This window comes from Phocoena sinus, chromosome 20, assembly GCF_008692025.1.
Source record: "Phocoena sinus isolate mPhoSin1 chromosome 20, mPhoSin1.pri, whole genome shotgun sequence".
NCBI classification, from domain to species: domain Eukaryota; kingdom Metazoa; phylum Chordata; class Mammalia; order Artiodactyla; family Phocoenidae; genus Phocoena; species Phocoena sinus.
In genome coordinates this window covers 18,277,801-18,294,188 of record NC_045782.1, presented here as the reverse complement: position 1 = coordinate 18,294,188, position 16,388 = coordinate 18,277,801, and the positions used below count along the sequence as shown (strand labels likewise).

Sequence of the window (16,388 nt, the reverse complement as noted above, 5' to 3'; positions counted from 1 at the left end):
TTTCTCCTTTATGGCACACTTTTTTTTTTCGTGGGTATTTTTTTTTTTTTTTTTTTTTTTGCGGTATGTGGGCCTCTCACTGTGTGGCATCTCCTGTTGCAGAGCACAGGCTCCGGACGCTCAGGCTCAGTGGCCATTACTCACGGGCCCAGCCGCTCCGCAGCATGTGGGATCTTCCCGGACCGGGACACGAAGCCGTCCGTGTCCCCTGCATGGGCAGGCGGACTCTCAACCACTGCGCCACCAGGGAAGCCCTCGTGGGTATTCTTGATCTGCTTTTTGTCCATCCAATTCTTTGCCTACTTTTTTCCTTTAACATCTTATCATGGGCGCCATTCTGTTTCTCTTTTGATTACTGCCATCTTTGAATAGGTGTGTTTCATTCTGGGTTGGTTAGTTGCTGAAAGATAGTGTGTAGAAGGACCAGTAGATCGCTGAGTTTGGGATCTGTTATTTCTAGACTCCTTCTCGCCAACCCTCTGCCCTGAAATGGCAAGAAGTTTGCTTGACTAGCAAGCAGGTCCCTTACGTACGCCGTGAGACTCCTGGGAGGTGAGTTAGCATTACCTCTTCTCATTTATGAAGATCACCTGCCGTAGAGCAGTTGTATCTACTTGTTCATTTTCTCCTCTCTATTCTGACAGTCTGCTTTTTTGCAAAAACATATTGAATAATTTCTACTCATTGCTTCACGTAGCTCCACCTTGCAGCTATTCAGAAGTGTCAAACGGGACCCATTTTGTTCCGCAGACACCTGCATCCTGAGACCCTGCCGTTCTTGTCAAAAGACAGTTGCCTTGGCCACTTAGGGACTGCAGCCGCTTCTGGAGGACTTGCCTGGGCTTTGCAGAGGCACACGCGTACTCTTAGCAGCCTTCTTCCACGAGGGCTCGTTTTCCAACGCTTCACACCCTTTCTTCACAGATTGTGTTTGCGAGTTGTAGCTAGTTTTCTGTTTCCTCATAGGTAAAGTTTTCTTTTCTGGTTTTATTTTGTCTTGTTGATTATCAGAGGGTAGAGTAGGACTCAGATATCATTACTCCAGCCTCCTTAAATGAGCATCCCTTAGGTGGTGCATGAAGTTGATCGTGGACCCAACCCTGGAGAATTTGAGTGTCTAGAGATCTTTAGGAAAGAGCAGCCAGCAGTGGAGACTGAGGAGGAAAACCAGAGAATGTGGCCGCACAGAAGCCAAGAAAGAATGTGGGGAGGGAATGGGAGTCAGTGTCAGATGCTGCTGGGACACCAGTAAGATGAGGAGTCAGCCAGTGGATTTAGCAGTTTCATTGGAAACTTACTTTGGGAGGTTTGATCAAGGTTTATTGAAGTGCTGGACAGGAACCCAGATTGGAGTTGGCTGAGGAGATAATGGAAGACAAAAAAAAAAAGAAAGAAAGAGACAAATGGCGTGTGTAGGTGAACATTCCTGAGAAATGTGAACATTCGAAGCAATTTAAGATTGCCTTTGCGTTGAAAAGGGAAAGAAAAGAGGCCAGATCGATGTGGTTAAGCATCACCTATTTGAAACGTATGTTCTCATGAAATAAATAGTATTTATTCATGAATAAAAATATTATTAAGTACATAGTAGACTATTCACAGAGAATTTTCGTCCTGGCGATAGAGTCCATATAGTTTAAGAAGTCGATCAAGGGTAACACTGAATTCTGTTCGTGGGTGAACTTAGAATCCTCGGGAGTACATTTTGGAATCTCATCATCCAAGATAAATTCCTTTTGCTCTTCCACCCGACTCAAAAGGTAAATATAGTTTTGTCTCTCGTGTTCAGCAGGTGTTCAAATTCTGCCCACTCTCCCTTTGAAACAACTCAGATTTCTCTTTCTCTCATTTCTACGGTTGTTCCTTCCACTGAGGCCCAGCCTTATTGATCTCTTTAGCTAGAAAAGTCTTCACATTTTTTCTTGTTTCCAGTCACATCAAATTTAGACTTTCTCAGTCTGGTTTTCAAAGCCTGTCGTGTCAGAAAATAACCTAAGTGTCTATCAGGAGATGAATGGATAAAGAAGATGTGGTACATATATACAGTGGGATACTATTCAGCCATTTAAAAAAAGAAAGAAATCTTGCCATTTTTGAAATGAGGGCATTATGCTAAGTGAAATAAGTCAGAGAGCAAAACAAATAGCGTACTATCTCAATTATATGTGGAATCTTAAAAAAACCCAACAAAACCCCAAGCTCGTAGTTACAGAGAACAGATTAGTGATCGCCAGAGGTGGGAGTGGGGCGGGGGGGGGGGGGGGGATGGGAAATGGGTGAAGGGAGTCAAAAGGTACAAACTTCCAGTCATAAATAAGTCATGGGGATGTAATGTACAGCATGGTGACTAGAGTTAATAACGCCGTGTTGCCTATTTGAAGGTTGCTAAGGGAGTAGACCTTAAAAATTCTCATCACGAGGAAATATCTGTAACTCTGTATAATGACAGATGTTAACTAGACTTATTGTGGTGACCATTTCACAGTATATACAAATATTGAACCGTTATGCTGTACATCTGAAACAGATATAATGTTGCATGTCAATTATACCTCAATTTAAAAAAAAATCCTGTCATATCAAATCTGACTCCCTCCTACTTTTCCAACTGTTCCCTGACATTCCCTAGTACAAGCTTTCCGCTCTGGTTAGGCCAGCCTCCTTCCCGTACTTCTAACCTTGCCACATGGTTCTGCCTTCATGCTTAAGTTCATGTTCGCAATTAGCACTTCATTATCTTTAGGATTGTTTTGTGTGTGTTGCCCCACCCCCAGTGTCATACTTCTCTGTAGGGTCGTACACATAGTCTGTCCATGTCTGATCTGAGGGAGCTGCATACATCTTGAATTATAGGTAATCTTTTATAGAAGCACATGTGCAAATTAACGAGGCTATGTTTTGTAAAAAATAAATGTTTCAGGGACTTCCCGGGTGGCGCAGTGGTCAAGACTCCGCAATCCCAACGCAGGGGGCCCTGGTTCGATCCCTGGTCAGGGAACTAGATCCCACACGCCTGCCACAGCTAAGAGTTCACCTGCCACAATTAAGGAGCCCACCTGCCGCAGCTAAGACCAGAAGCAACCAAATAAATAAATAAATAATTTAAAAATAATAATAATAGATGTTTCAGAATTAATATACAAAAGACTGTTGTTCTCCAGAGGCATAACCTTGGTATTTTCTCCATTGCTACTCACTAATTCAAAAACTTTTTAGAACCTCTTTGTTTCATTCAGAAGCCAGTGAAAATATCCAGCGCATTCAATACATATTTTTAATAAACTCCTTAAAGAAATTGTTTTAAAAATCAATTGCTGGGCTTCCCTGGTGGCGCAGTGGTTGAGAGTCCGCCTGCCGATGCAGGGCACACGGGTTCGTGCCCCGGTCCGGGAAGATCCCACATGCCGCAGAGCAGCTGGGCCCGTGAGCCATGGCCGCTGAGCCTGCGTGTCCGGAGCCTGTGCTCCGCAACGGGAGAGGCCACAACAGTGAGAGGTTAAAAAAAAAAAAGAATAAAAATCAATTGCTGTTAAGCTATTTTCACTATGTGGGAGGTTTCAAAGGGGAAAAAAAAAATCTGAACAGAGCGAAGACTATAGTAGCCCTAGTGCTGGGGATGGGTACCAAGAATGGCTTCCTCGAGGAGCTGCGTTTCAGGCTTTTGAAGAAGGTGCGGGAATCTGCCAAGCAGAGGGGGGAAGAAGAGGCAGGTGGAGAAGGGCATTCTAGGCAGAATGGACCCCGTGGGCAAACCATGCAGGCATGGTGGCCTTGGGAACTGTAACTAGCTCCTTAATGTGAGAGCAAGAGTGACCTGGGCTGGAGGGGTGGGAGTCGTGTTGATGTGTGGAAGTGTGTGGGGAGTTAGGAGGGTCCAGTGGAGAGAAATGTGGAGGCCAGAGCGCAGAAGACCTTACAGTGCCTTACTGTAGTTTGTATGTTACCCTTCAGGGTTCCATATCGCAAGGCATTTTTTGTGATCTTTGCCACCATGGTACCTGCTTTTAGTATCTCACCTATCACACTATGTCATTATTATTTATAATACTTCCCTGCTCTTTATTCCTTTTTTAATCCCCAGGGTCACACCCAGTGCCTGACACAAAGTAGTTATTGAATAATGAAAACCTGAAATATTTCAACTATGCAGAATGAATGATAAAAGTTTGTCATAAAAGGTTTGCACACAGAGGTCCTAGAAATGCCTTCCTTGGTCTCTTGTAAGAAGTGGTATCACGCATTTGTCATCTAGGATAATTACTGCCATTCCTCCTAGAGGCAAACCAAAGCGGTGAGGATTACCTAAGTGCTTGCTTACTTCATACCCTGAGGCGCTCCAAAGCAAACGGAAATCTTGGGTTGGTGTTAAGGTGTAGGCTGACACCATCTAGTGGTGATTTTGAGACCTAACCGAATTGAAAGTTTCGTCTTTAACAACCGAACTTCTGCTGAAACATTGTATTTAATATCGTATTTTGTTAAGCCTTTGCCACTGTCTTCAAGTTCATAGCTACTCAGTGGATGGTTTTATCTGTTGTGTTTTACAAAGATGCTCAGAAGTTTTGATAAACAGAACATTCTATTTGAAATAAAATGGAATTTCAGAGAAAGTACCTGATTGGACGGACCTGGAATCTTAGAACAACATTGTAATCTCATATGTTATTTGCTGTCTCTTAGTCACAGAGTTCCAGACTCATGAGGCAATTTTTTTTTTTCTAACATCCTTCTCCTTCTCTTTACTTTTCTGTTTGGACAGTGTTTTTTTTAAACTAAAGAATTTTGTCCCTTCAATTCTTATCTTTGAAGATAGCTGTAGAGCATGTCCTTCAAATTTTCAGGTTAAGCCAGAAAGGCTTAGCTTCTTATTATTTTTGTGGGTCTTTGAACATGAGTTATGTAGACATTTTGCTTATGACTCGTGTTGATTGACAGCTGAGGCAGGGAATCAAATTAGGATCACTGCATTAATTCCTGGTGTGTAGGGATTGCCGTGATTTTCATAGCAATGTTAATAAAATAAAAGCATTCATTAAAAATCTCCTTCATGCAGAACATAATTGGATGCATAAGATTAATTGCTTTTTTATTTTTTTTTAAGTACTAAATGCCAGAGGGAGGGAAGGGTATAATTATCTCCATTTTACAGGTCAAGAACTCATGGAGGTTAAGCAGCTTTCATAGGCTCGCTGCTCTTAAGTTTGCAGTGTGAACCTTTGGACTCAGGTGTCAGGGATTCCAGGGTTGGTGCATTTAGCTACCATGTAAACTTTCTGTCCAACAGCGGGGAGGATGCAAAGGAAAATCACAGGAGAAAAATGCACAGAAAACCTTAAAGTGGTCAAAACTCTTATTTAAACATACACTAACTACTTGATAAAAATCTTGGTCTTAATTTATTGTTGACATTATCAGCATGTCTGTTTCCACTCCTAATTATAGCCGACAGCCTTCATTCCAGTGTAAAGGGAGTTTAAGGGTATCGCCCTTTGGTCTCAAATGCTTTAGTTATTTCTCTGCTGCTGTGACTCTACAACAGGAGTGCTCAGAGACCCGGCCGCTGTCCATGGACCAGCATTCTCCCGTCCTGGTGCTCCCTTCTCCCAGCTCTTGGAAGCGAGCTCTCTCTGCCTGTGCCTCTCGGCAGGTGGAGAGTGTAGTGGCAGCCACTTGTGTAGAAACGTCCATTTGGGTGTTGGCCTCACTCTGGTTCATATGTGTTTATATGTGTGAGTTAATGTGTCGATGGTAAATATATATGGGTTTTCTAAATTTTATATTGAATTTTTTCTTTGCAAATATAGACACGTGATTTTGCACAATTGGAGTCATATCATGTATGCTGGGGTTTTTTTTCCTTAGTTCCTCTGGCTTTCCTTCTCATCGCCCTAAGACATAATATGCAGCCTTCCATGCTCATGTAATCATTTACAAAATATATGTACAATTTATATACATATCATATACATATACAGGGCGGATTTTTAGCTTCTTAAATGTGCGAGTGGTGGGATCATGTTATACTTCTTAAAATACACGTACCTTTCAACCAGCTATCCCAGTCCTGGGAATCCGTTTCACAGAAATAAAGGCACTGATTTGTAAGGTTATGTGCCAAGAGTACTTTCTACAATATTGTTCATAATAGCAGGAAGGATGGGGGGAATGATTGAATAAATAAGGGTATATCTGCACTGTGGAATTTTAGGCAGTCATTTTTTTAAAAAGCGAATTCAATTTATGCCAGAAATGTCTCCTCTACCATTCTCTCTGGTGTGGATTTTGCTGTGTTTATTTTATTCCTTTACTGACATTTTAGTGGGATTTCAAGAGGGAGAAGAAATAAACGTATTTAGGCAATTTTCTTTACAACTGAAAATCTGACTAAATGGATTTCAAGACCTGCTCCGGCTTCTGTTATCTTTTCCTCCTAGAGCTCTAAGGTTGTCTTCAACTCTTTTTATTTCTTACCCTTCTGTATTTTGGAAATTAGGAAATCCCCAGCCTCCGAAGTATTAAATTCTTTCTTCTCTTGGCTTCTAACCCCTGCTGGTCTTTTCTACCAGCAGCATCCAAAGGAACCCAGCCTCAAGCATTATCTCTAAAAGTAAACTCAGAACCGTGAAATGTCACCTCAGAAATAGTTCCTGGGATGTTTGGATTTTCTTGGAAATGAGAGACTCATAGGAAAGAAATAGCATCTCTGTGTAACCCCAGCTCCATCTTCCTTTCCTTTGGCTTCTGTGCAGATTTGAAAAAGGGCGCATCTACACATTCATTGGAGAAGTCGTGGTCTCTGTGAATCCCTACAAGTTGTTGAACATCTATGGGAGAGACACAATCGAGCAGTACAAAGGGCGTGAACTGTACGAGAGACCTCCGCATCTTTTTGCCATTGCCGATGCTGCTTACAAGGCTATGAAGAGGCGATCAAAGGACACTTGCATTGTGATATCAGGTATTTAAGGAGTTCCCTGTTCTTCCAAGGTCAATATGTATTTAACTTACTTGGTACTCAAGGGTCCGAACAATTGATTAGGTCTTTTTTGAAGTTAAAAGCTTAAGTAATTTTATAGGAGAAAAAAAAAATGTAATGCCAGATTATTTCTATCATTTCTGAGCATCTGCTAATCTTGGTTCATTTACACATTACATATTATGTTTGGATGGACTTCTGGTCAATTTTGTAGACTGAGGTGACATGGGAAATTCATCCTCCCATCTCAAACACAGAAAACTACTGGATAAGAATCTAACAGAAATTATTTTAAATAATCACAGAACGAAACCAGGAAAATGAAATCCTGAGGTACCAAAAAGGAAGAATGAACTCTAAGTCAGACTGGTGAACGGGAGCTAGTGACCAGGGACATACAGAGGCCTGGGGGCTGGAAACAGGCTCTCAGAGCTGGGGGCCAGAGCTTTAAAGGCTGCAGAGAGGGCGTCAGGTGACACACCCTGGGTGCCCAAGCACAGGAGCCGAGCTCTCTCTGTAAAGCTGAGCTCTTCAAGGAATCTTGTGTAGTGAGTTGGGAACAAGAAAATATCTGCCCACTGACCCAGGATACCCTCTCCCAAGCTGTGGGACTTTTTTTTCGTGCTAATAATACCTCGTATTCGCATGAGTGGTTTTATACTTTTACAAGGCTTTGGTGATCTTTATTCCGTTTTGGTTATCCGTGCAGCTCTCTGATTGGTAAGCAGGACAGTTGTGTTTCTACTTTACAGATGAGGATATTAAGGGTCAGAGAAGTGAGGCAACTTAGTGTGGGAGTTGAAGAATTATATCCTAAGGCTACATTTTATTAAAACAATTTTTTTTTTTTTTTTGCGGAACGCGGGCCTCTCCCGTTGCGGAGCACAGGCTCCGGACGCAGAAGCTCAGCGGCCATGGCTCACGAGCCCAGCCGCTCCGCGGCATGTGGGATCTTCCCGGACCGGGGCACAAACCCACGTCCCCCGCATCGGCAGGTGGACTCTCAACCACTGCGCCACCAGGGAAGCCCTAAAACAAATTTTGAAGGCAGTATTATTGCCTGATTGTAAAAGGTGGCGGGGTGGAGCGGGAGGCAATTTTATAAGTGTATAAAGTGAAAGCACAGAGTCCCTTTCCCTTAAATACCTTTCCCCCCCCCCAAATTCTAGCAGTAACGCCTGTGAACAATAAAGCATTTATCCTTTTAAACATTTTCTCAGTGTGTGCAAATACGTATAGTCACACATGCATATGTAATTATAAATATAGAATTATAGAATTATGTTATAACTGCTATTACATAACTTGTTTTTCCATTTAACAATGTCTAGTGGACATCTTTTCATTAGAGTACCTATAGAAGTAGTGCATTCTCTAACAGTTGTGTAGCATGCCATTGAATGGTTGAATCATAATTTATTTACCCAATCCTCTACTGATGGGCATATTATTTTCAGATTTTAGCTATAACACATAGTGTAGTCTGCAGAAATAGTCTGAAAACCTTTGAAGATTATCATTGGATTATATTAGTATTTTTAGTATTTCTAGAGTATAAAATTCTACAAGTGGAGCTTTGGGTCACAAGGGATAAACATTTAAAAATCTGGGTTGATAATTATAAACTTATCCCCCTTCCCTCCCTATGTCAGTTGTCATGCTTTTTCTGTGACACCATATGTCTGGAGCTTGCTGCTTTTTTTTTTTTTTCACTAAAATTGCTCTAATTTTCTGAAAAAATTATTTCATCCCCATTAAGATTTTTTAAAACTCTGCCATAGAAAACAAAGTTATATGAATTTTGCCATGGCCACTGTTTGTCACTTTCTTGTTTCTTTTCCACTGGACTTCAGAGTCACTAAGTACTAAGGCTATAAGGAATTAGTTTACCACGTTTTATCCCTCGATATTTTTACTAAGTAAATCTTGAACTGTAATCTGTTATTTTGCTTCTACAATAGTTTGAATTTTTTCAAATGTTCAGATCTGTTAGAACCAATCGCATATCGACAGGATGAAATAACTCAACCCCCCCCCCAAAAAAACAAACAATGAAACATAAGGGATTTCAAATGAATAACTAATGTCAAAACTTGAAATTATTCTATTAAAAATTATTCCTCTTGGTTTAAGTTGTAATCTTAAGGCTTGCACAATTTTTCCCCAGGGGAAAGTGGAGCTGGTAAAACGGAAGCCAGTAAGTACATCATGCAGTACATTGCGGCCATCACCAACCCCAGTCAGAGAGCGGAGATTGAAAGGTAAGGGCAGTCTAACAATGGGAGGAAGTTCTCACTGGAGCTTCATTTTCTATACAGACTTGACTAGGTTAGGCCTAAACTCTGATATGCATGGAGTGTTTATTAATGGTTAAATTACTTTGATTCCCTTCCTGCATACTGTCCCTGTACTTTTATTTATATCCCTCGATTTCTATATTTGTTTTTAATAGAAAGATGCTGCTAAGGTGATTCTGGTCTATCACCGCTGCCTTCAGTGTTACGTGTGCTCAGCAAAGATGTTATACTTTACTGGTAGCTGTATTGTTCAAGCTCTCACAGGTTTCTTGCTCTTTCTACTATACCAGCATCTTTTGTAAACTGTGTTCTACACTCCCTAGAGTGAAAGGGGGACTCTGGGAGGCAGATCCATGCTGTTCCATCATTGCTAGAAGCAGAACGTTGGTATTAGAAGCTCTGAATAGGGTTCATTTCCTGAACGGGTTTCAGGCCACATCATGCTCTGCTCACAGCAAGATGAGTGATAAAGCAGGTACGCACTGTCTGGGGCCCAGTGTTCAGCAGAGTGTCTGGTACGTGGTATTTACATAGTAAATACGTAAGGAATGAAGGGATGGTTTTTTTAAAAAAATAAGAAAGTAGGAAGTGTGGCTATAAAGCCACATGACTTGACTTTCTTATGTGGTGTGGACTTTTTGAAGAGGAAAAAATAAGAGCTTTCCAAAGTTGCTACTTTGAGGCTCAGTATTTATTTACAGAAGAGTCACATTCCGTATAGACATCTCAATCTTCAGTTTTATGAATAGAGAGAAAGGAAGCTGGGTTGGTCTGAAAGCAGAGAATTTGGACTAGACTACCCTGCATGGGTAGAATTGGGCTAGATTGCCAGGTCAAAAGAGGTATTTTTCTTAATAGTGATATATCCCCAATTCTGATTCTGACTTTGCAACCTAATAGGACAAGAACAAGGATATAAGTAAGTTTTTAAAATTTCCTTTGGAGCTGAGGAGAGTAACTGGCTGAGAACTAAATTAATTTTATTTCTAAACCCAGTTGGTACAGTGGAGTAAGGCATATTTACATTTACTAGTTTTTATTATTATTATTATTTTTTTTTGGCTGCGTTGGGTCTTTGTTGCTGCGCTCAGGCTTTCTCTAGTTGTGGCGAGCGGGGGCTGCTCTTCGTTGTGGTGCGCAGGCTTCTCATCACAGTGGCTTCTCTGTTGCAGAGCATGGGCTCTAGGCGCGCGGGCTTCAGTAGTTGTGGTGCATGGGCTTAAGTTCTCCACGGCATGTGGGATCTTCCCGGACCCGGGCTCGAACCCGCGTCCCCTGCATTGGCAGGCAGATTCTTAACTACTGTGCTGCCAGGGAAGCCCCATTTACTAGTTTTTTAAGAGCATATCTTACCACAGTTTTATAGACACTTTATTTACCATAAGCAAGCAGTTTCCCTTGCCCCAATTATAATTATACTTTCATTCATGAGGAGATAAATTTGTAGGGTCACTTACAGTGGTAGTGGAAGGACCAGGGGATCTGGTACCTCAGGTTATTTCGGCGATATGCCCATATAAGAGGAATTTTGTCAGTGAAATAGAAACAAAGACATAAAGCCTAGAATGAAGTTAAAATACATCCACTGGGAGAGACTGCTCTATAAAGAGTTAGCATTCATCGAATAAAGAATGACTTAAATACCTGGTACCAAAGAGAGATTCCATACAGCTTCAAACGAAATGATGAGCAGTTTCTAAACTAATCAAGACCACATTTATGATGTATTAACCAAATGCAGTAAATTTCACTAGGCTTTATAAGCAAGAACTTTAAAAAATGGAATCATTTTCTGTATCACCCGTTCTTTTCAGAACATCTCTTTTTAGGATTTTTCTTTATGTAAATAAAATACGTTCGTTTTAAAAGAAAAACTAAAATTTACAGCATGATGTAAAACATGGAAGTTCCCTGAAATTGCACCCTACCTACCTCATCAACCTAGGTAACCATAGTGAAGTGTGCTGTACCCTCCAGATTTGTAAGCATTTACTAACACGTGTGTGTGTGCACACACACACATGCCCCCACACACGTGCACACACACACACACACACACACACACAAATCCTGCAATACATATTATTTTGCAACTTTATCTCGCATTCATTAATGTATTCTGCACATCTTTCTATGTCACTACATATTATACTGGGAAACAAAAATTTATTTTTGTCCATCCCTATTGGTGGACATTTAGGTTGTTTGTAATATATATCTTTTTTGATGTTACAAACAATGTTACAATCAGCATCTTTGTACACAAATTTGCATGTCTTTCAATGAAATTTAGTTTCTTTAAAGCCCCAGCCTTTAAAACTTTTACAGTGACTTTCATTTATCTGTGTTAAAGAGTGAAGAATATGTTGCTTAAGTCCAACTGTGTCTTGGAAGCTTTCGGAAATGCCAAAACCAACCGCAATGACAACTCAAGCAGGTTTGGAAAATACATGGATATCAACTTTGATTTCAAGGGGGACCCTATTGGTGGACATATCAATAACTACTTACTGGAGAAGGTAAAAAGTGCTTGATTTCTGAGGGTAATGTTTGCAAATGCTGATTTTTTTTTTTGGCCTAGAGTTGTTTTTTCAAATTGAGTTATAATTAACCTACAATATTAGTTTCAGGTGTACCATGTAGTGATTCAGTATTTTTATACATTCTAAAATGATCACCACAGTGAGACCAGTTACCATCCATCACCATACAAAGTTTACAGTATTATTGACTATATTCCCTGTGTACATTACCTCCCCGTGACTTATTTATTTTGTAACTGGTAGCTTGTACTTCTTAATCCCCTTCACCTATTTCATCTATCCCCCACAACCCCATCCCCTCTGGCAACCATCAGGTTGTTCTCTGTATCTATGAGTCTGTTCATGCTGAATTTTTTTTTTAAAACCTGATTATATTAGTAGAATTTCTTTCATTGCCCCAAAGTAGCTTTTAATCCTGTTCTCTGTCCCTCCCTGCTCCTCAGTTAGCTTTCTATGGCAAAATAATCTCTTTTTGTGTTCTCTTATTAGCACTTACGGTATCAAGCTGGGAAAAGTTATAGACTTTGTAGGTAAAGGTTTAGGTGGGCGGGGGGTGAGGGGGTGCCAACTTTTGGGTAAGGTTTAACAAAAACCTATCTAGGACTAATCACTTCTACTCCTTCTACACATCCTCCCATGTTTTTATTTTAATTGGCAATCTCGTTTTCTTCTAGTTTCTCTTTGTTCACTGCTTTATAGTAACATAGATGTACTTTGTGATCTTACAGCCTAATTATGAAGCATGCTGCATTTGGTGTGTGAAAACTTAGAGTGTGTTTTTATCTGCCCATGTGAATGATAGGCCCAATTTGTAGACGATTCCAGTTAAAACTCTCCTCTTGGGACTGCCAGAGAGGTTGTGTCCTAACTAATCTTGAGTAGATTCACCTGGTTATTACAGTTGAGATTGAACTTTACTAGGTTAAGTCTCCACCTTGAATTGTACTCAGATTTGAACTGACATGCCTTCTCAGTTACGTGTTTTCCATCTCAGTCACACCATAGCAATCTTTATGGTAGCAGAATGCAGTATAAATCTTATTTTTGTTTGTTAAACTGAAGTCAGACTGGTAAGGAAATCTTGTTTTATCAGAGTCAGTTGAAAAATGACAGGAAGTGCCAGTTATTATCAGTCTTTTTTCCAGAATGTTTCATGGCTTCACTTTATGTACATGCTCAATCAAAAGAATCCCCTTGAATGAACATACATTTTGAGTCCTCTCTTAAGAGCAGTCTTTCTGAAGCCATCTAAAGCAGAGGTCTCTCTGTATATGGATTTTGTTCAGCTCACTTTATTACAGGATATAAGGCATTGCTCTTTGAAATGCCATCAGACCCTCAGGAAGGGAATGTTGAGAAGATTCCTCCCTAAACATTCCTTCCTATTCTCCCCACTTGCAATCCCCCCAACCAAAAAAATTTTCTCTTTAGGCTCTAGGTTTAAAAAATCAAAATAGCTTCATTTTCAGAAAGTTTAAGGAACTCTGTTTTTAAAAGAGTGAAAAGAATTGTCAAAAAATTGCACAGAAAACCCCATAGAGGAGATCTAGTTTTAGGTTGGTCCCATCCGTGCGGTCTTTAGGACATTTCAGTGCACTGTTGATACAGGATTCCCTGGGAAAGTGGCTCTCATTTTCTTTTAGGAGTACATTCTCAGATTAATGATTTTTTAAAAATTTATTTTACTGAAGTATAGTTGATTTTTACAATGTGTTAATTTCTGCCATACAGCACAGTGATTCAGTTATATATGTATATTCTTTTTCATATCCTTTTCCATTATGGTTTATCACAGGATATTGAATATGGTTCCCTGTGCTATACAGTAGGCCCTTGTTGTTTATTCATTCTGTATTATATATTCTATAATAGTTTGCATCTGCTAATTCCAAACTCCCAATCCATCCCCCCGATCCCCTCTCCCCTTTGGAGATCACAAGTCTGTTCTCTATGTATGTGAGTCTGTTTCTGTTTTGTAAGTAAGTTCATTTGTATTATTCTTTAGATTCCACATATAAGTGATATCATATGGTATTTGTCTCTCTCTCTCTGACTTGCTTCACTCAGTATGGTAATCTCTAGGGCCATCCATGTTGCTCCAAATGGCATTATTTCATTCTTTCTTATGACTGAGTAGTATTGCATCGTATATGTGTCCCTCATCAGATTAATGATTTTAATGTGCTTTTTTTGTTTTTTTTTTCCAGTCTAGAGTGATTGTGCAACAGCCAGGAGAAAGAAGCTTTCATTCTTTCTATCAGGTTAGTCATCTGTTATGCAGATAATCAACCATTTGCTCAGTTGTGCAGGAAATGGAGGTTTTCGTTTGGGGCTCTCTCCTGTCCTGTGCCTCCCATGCCTCCATTGGCCCGCGATACGTTACACGTGTGTGCACACACGCATACACCCTACCCCGTGGGCTTCTTCAGAGACTTGACGAGCATGGCTGTTCTAAAGAGCTAGCAGGTGGTTAACCAGCCAGACAGCTGCCTTAGTTGAGCATCCCTTGTGTTTCTTTGCAGTGTAGGTAACATTTTCATGACCCTAAAAGCTTTTGAAATGGTACATTCTGAATATGTTAAATTAATCTTGTCTTATTTTTGAATTGAAGCTTTTGTTCCCATATTGGGGTGTTCCAGAGATGGGAATAGAAATTCAGGCTGTTTTCGTTAAAAAAATCAATTTTAAAAATCCAATAGTTACATCTTTTCAGTAAACCAAAGTGTACAGTTTAATATAGAGGATTTAAATGTATCGCCTTCTAAAATGCGTGTTCTGTGTAGAAGGACTATGTGGATTGTATTTGTGTTTTTGTTGACAGTTCGCCATGTTTCCAGGAAACTAGCTTTCTACCAAATATAAGAGTTCTGTTCGTTTCAGGAACCTGTAACTTTTTCCGCACTTGAGTGAAAGTGTTGGCATTTGTCTTTGTCCAACACTACAGTCCTGGTTACCCAGTTGTCCTTTCCTGGGATATAGAGATTGATGAGGAAAAGCTGTTTGTTTCCAGTGTGATTCAGCATATGACTGGCCGCTGACACCTCTTAGTTCTGAGGCAATATTGACTTTTTCTGAATTTGAAACATAACCCTATGCTGTCCAGATAACAAGGCCGCTGAGCGCGTGACCACCACAGAGCGCAAGCTCCTGTTTTACAAATGGCCACAGTCAAAGCAAAACCTTTCATGCCAGTTACGTTGTGAAAGGGCTAAGACTTTTAAAGGAATTTTCCTCATGACTGTATAACATCATCACTGATGATGTTGAAGCCATTACCTTCGAGGTTTAAAAAAATAATCTTCAAAGCTAGAAACAGGAGGACCTAAGTGAATTAGCCCAGAAAATGAAAAAAAGCTAGACTACCAGTAAGAATACATGGTGTGTTGGGTTCAGGATGTATTTTGCTAACTTATTTTTAATTAAATATTTTTCAGCTGCTCCAAGGAGGTTCAGAGCAGATGCTCCGCTCTCTGCATCTCCAGAAATCCCTTTCATCCTACAACTACATCCATGTTGGAGCCCAATTAAAGGTAAGAGTTTCCTTTTTGAGATGATTCAGAAATAGAATCAGAGAATCAGAAGGGACATTAAATAATTATCTGGTCCAGGCAGCTGCCTTTAGGCAAATGAATGGCTCTTTTATTCTATTCTATTTTTAAAATTCTCAGGGACGGAGATTCAATATATTATTGACTCAATAACTTTGCTTAATTACCCATTACTGTATTTTATCACCATCCGATAGGAAAGAAGTTTCTCTCTTACGATCTTGTGGGGTTTTTAAAAATTTTTAATCCTATTACTTTTATTTTGACACTATAAAAATATTGTTACAAGTAGGAAATCCACCGCAAAAGAAGGTACCATGTCATTTGGCCAAAGGCAAGTTGGTAAGACAAAAGAAAGTTTAAAAGCACCATGGTTAAAAATAAATAAATAAATAAATAAATAAAAGCACTGTGGTTGAACATGGATATCAAAGATTACCATTCACTATTTTTTCCAATAACGATTTTGATGTACTCTAGAAATAGTTTTGTGACCCTTGGAGCATTTCTATTCAGCCTTCAATTTTTTTCCATTTTTTCCCCCTTCCTTTGCATGTAAGCCCTTGCTCACACATACGCAGATCTTTTTGCCCTTTTATTTCTAATTAGTTTTCTGCTATATATATAATACAATTTCTGCTAGCCATTTTATAGCTAATCCTAGTAATATAGTAGCTTATTGATGATAGGTTATAAAACAGTAATTGCAGTGTTATCCAATTTTGTTGGGGGAAAGGTGTGTGTGTGTGTGTGTGTGTGTGTGTGTGTGTGTGTGTGTGTGTGTGTGTGTATATATATATACACACACACATATACACACACAGACATACATGAAATAAGATTTGGAGGGAAATGCACCAGGGTTTTACTTGTTTACTCTGGATGGATGAGATTATGGTTATTTGTGTTCTGCTTTTTCCGCATTTCACATCTCTTCTATAATTGAAAATGCACAGCTTTTGTAGTTGGGGGGAAAATAAAAGAATTTATAAAAGGAAAGAATCTAGATGTGGGAGGTGTTTCT

General features: G+C 39.8%; 1 protein-coding gene across 2 annotated transcripts in view; it reads left to right on the top strand.

The window, feature by feature from the left end:
- Positions 1-16,388, top strand: part of MYO1D (myosin ID) — a 355,118-nt gene that overhangs the window by 91,799 nt on the left and 246,931 nt on the right. For both annotated transcript variants that reach the window (XM_032615652.1, XM_032615653.1), the window contains exons 2-6: positions 6,750-6,958; positions 9,144-9,237; positions 11,627-11,792; positions 14,024-14,077; positions 15,251-15,346. In XM_032615652.1, coding sequence (XP_032471543.1) covers positions 6,750-6,958; positions 9,144-9,237; positions 11,627-11,792; positions 14,024-14,077; positions 15,251-15,346 — 619 coding nt within the window. The remainder of the gene's footprint in view (positions 1-6,749; positions 6,959-9,143; positions 9,238-11,626; positions 11,793-14,023; positions 14,078-15,250; positions 15,347-16,388) is intronic.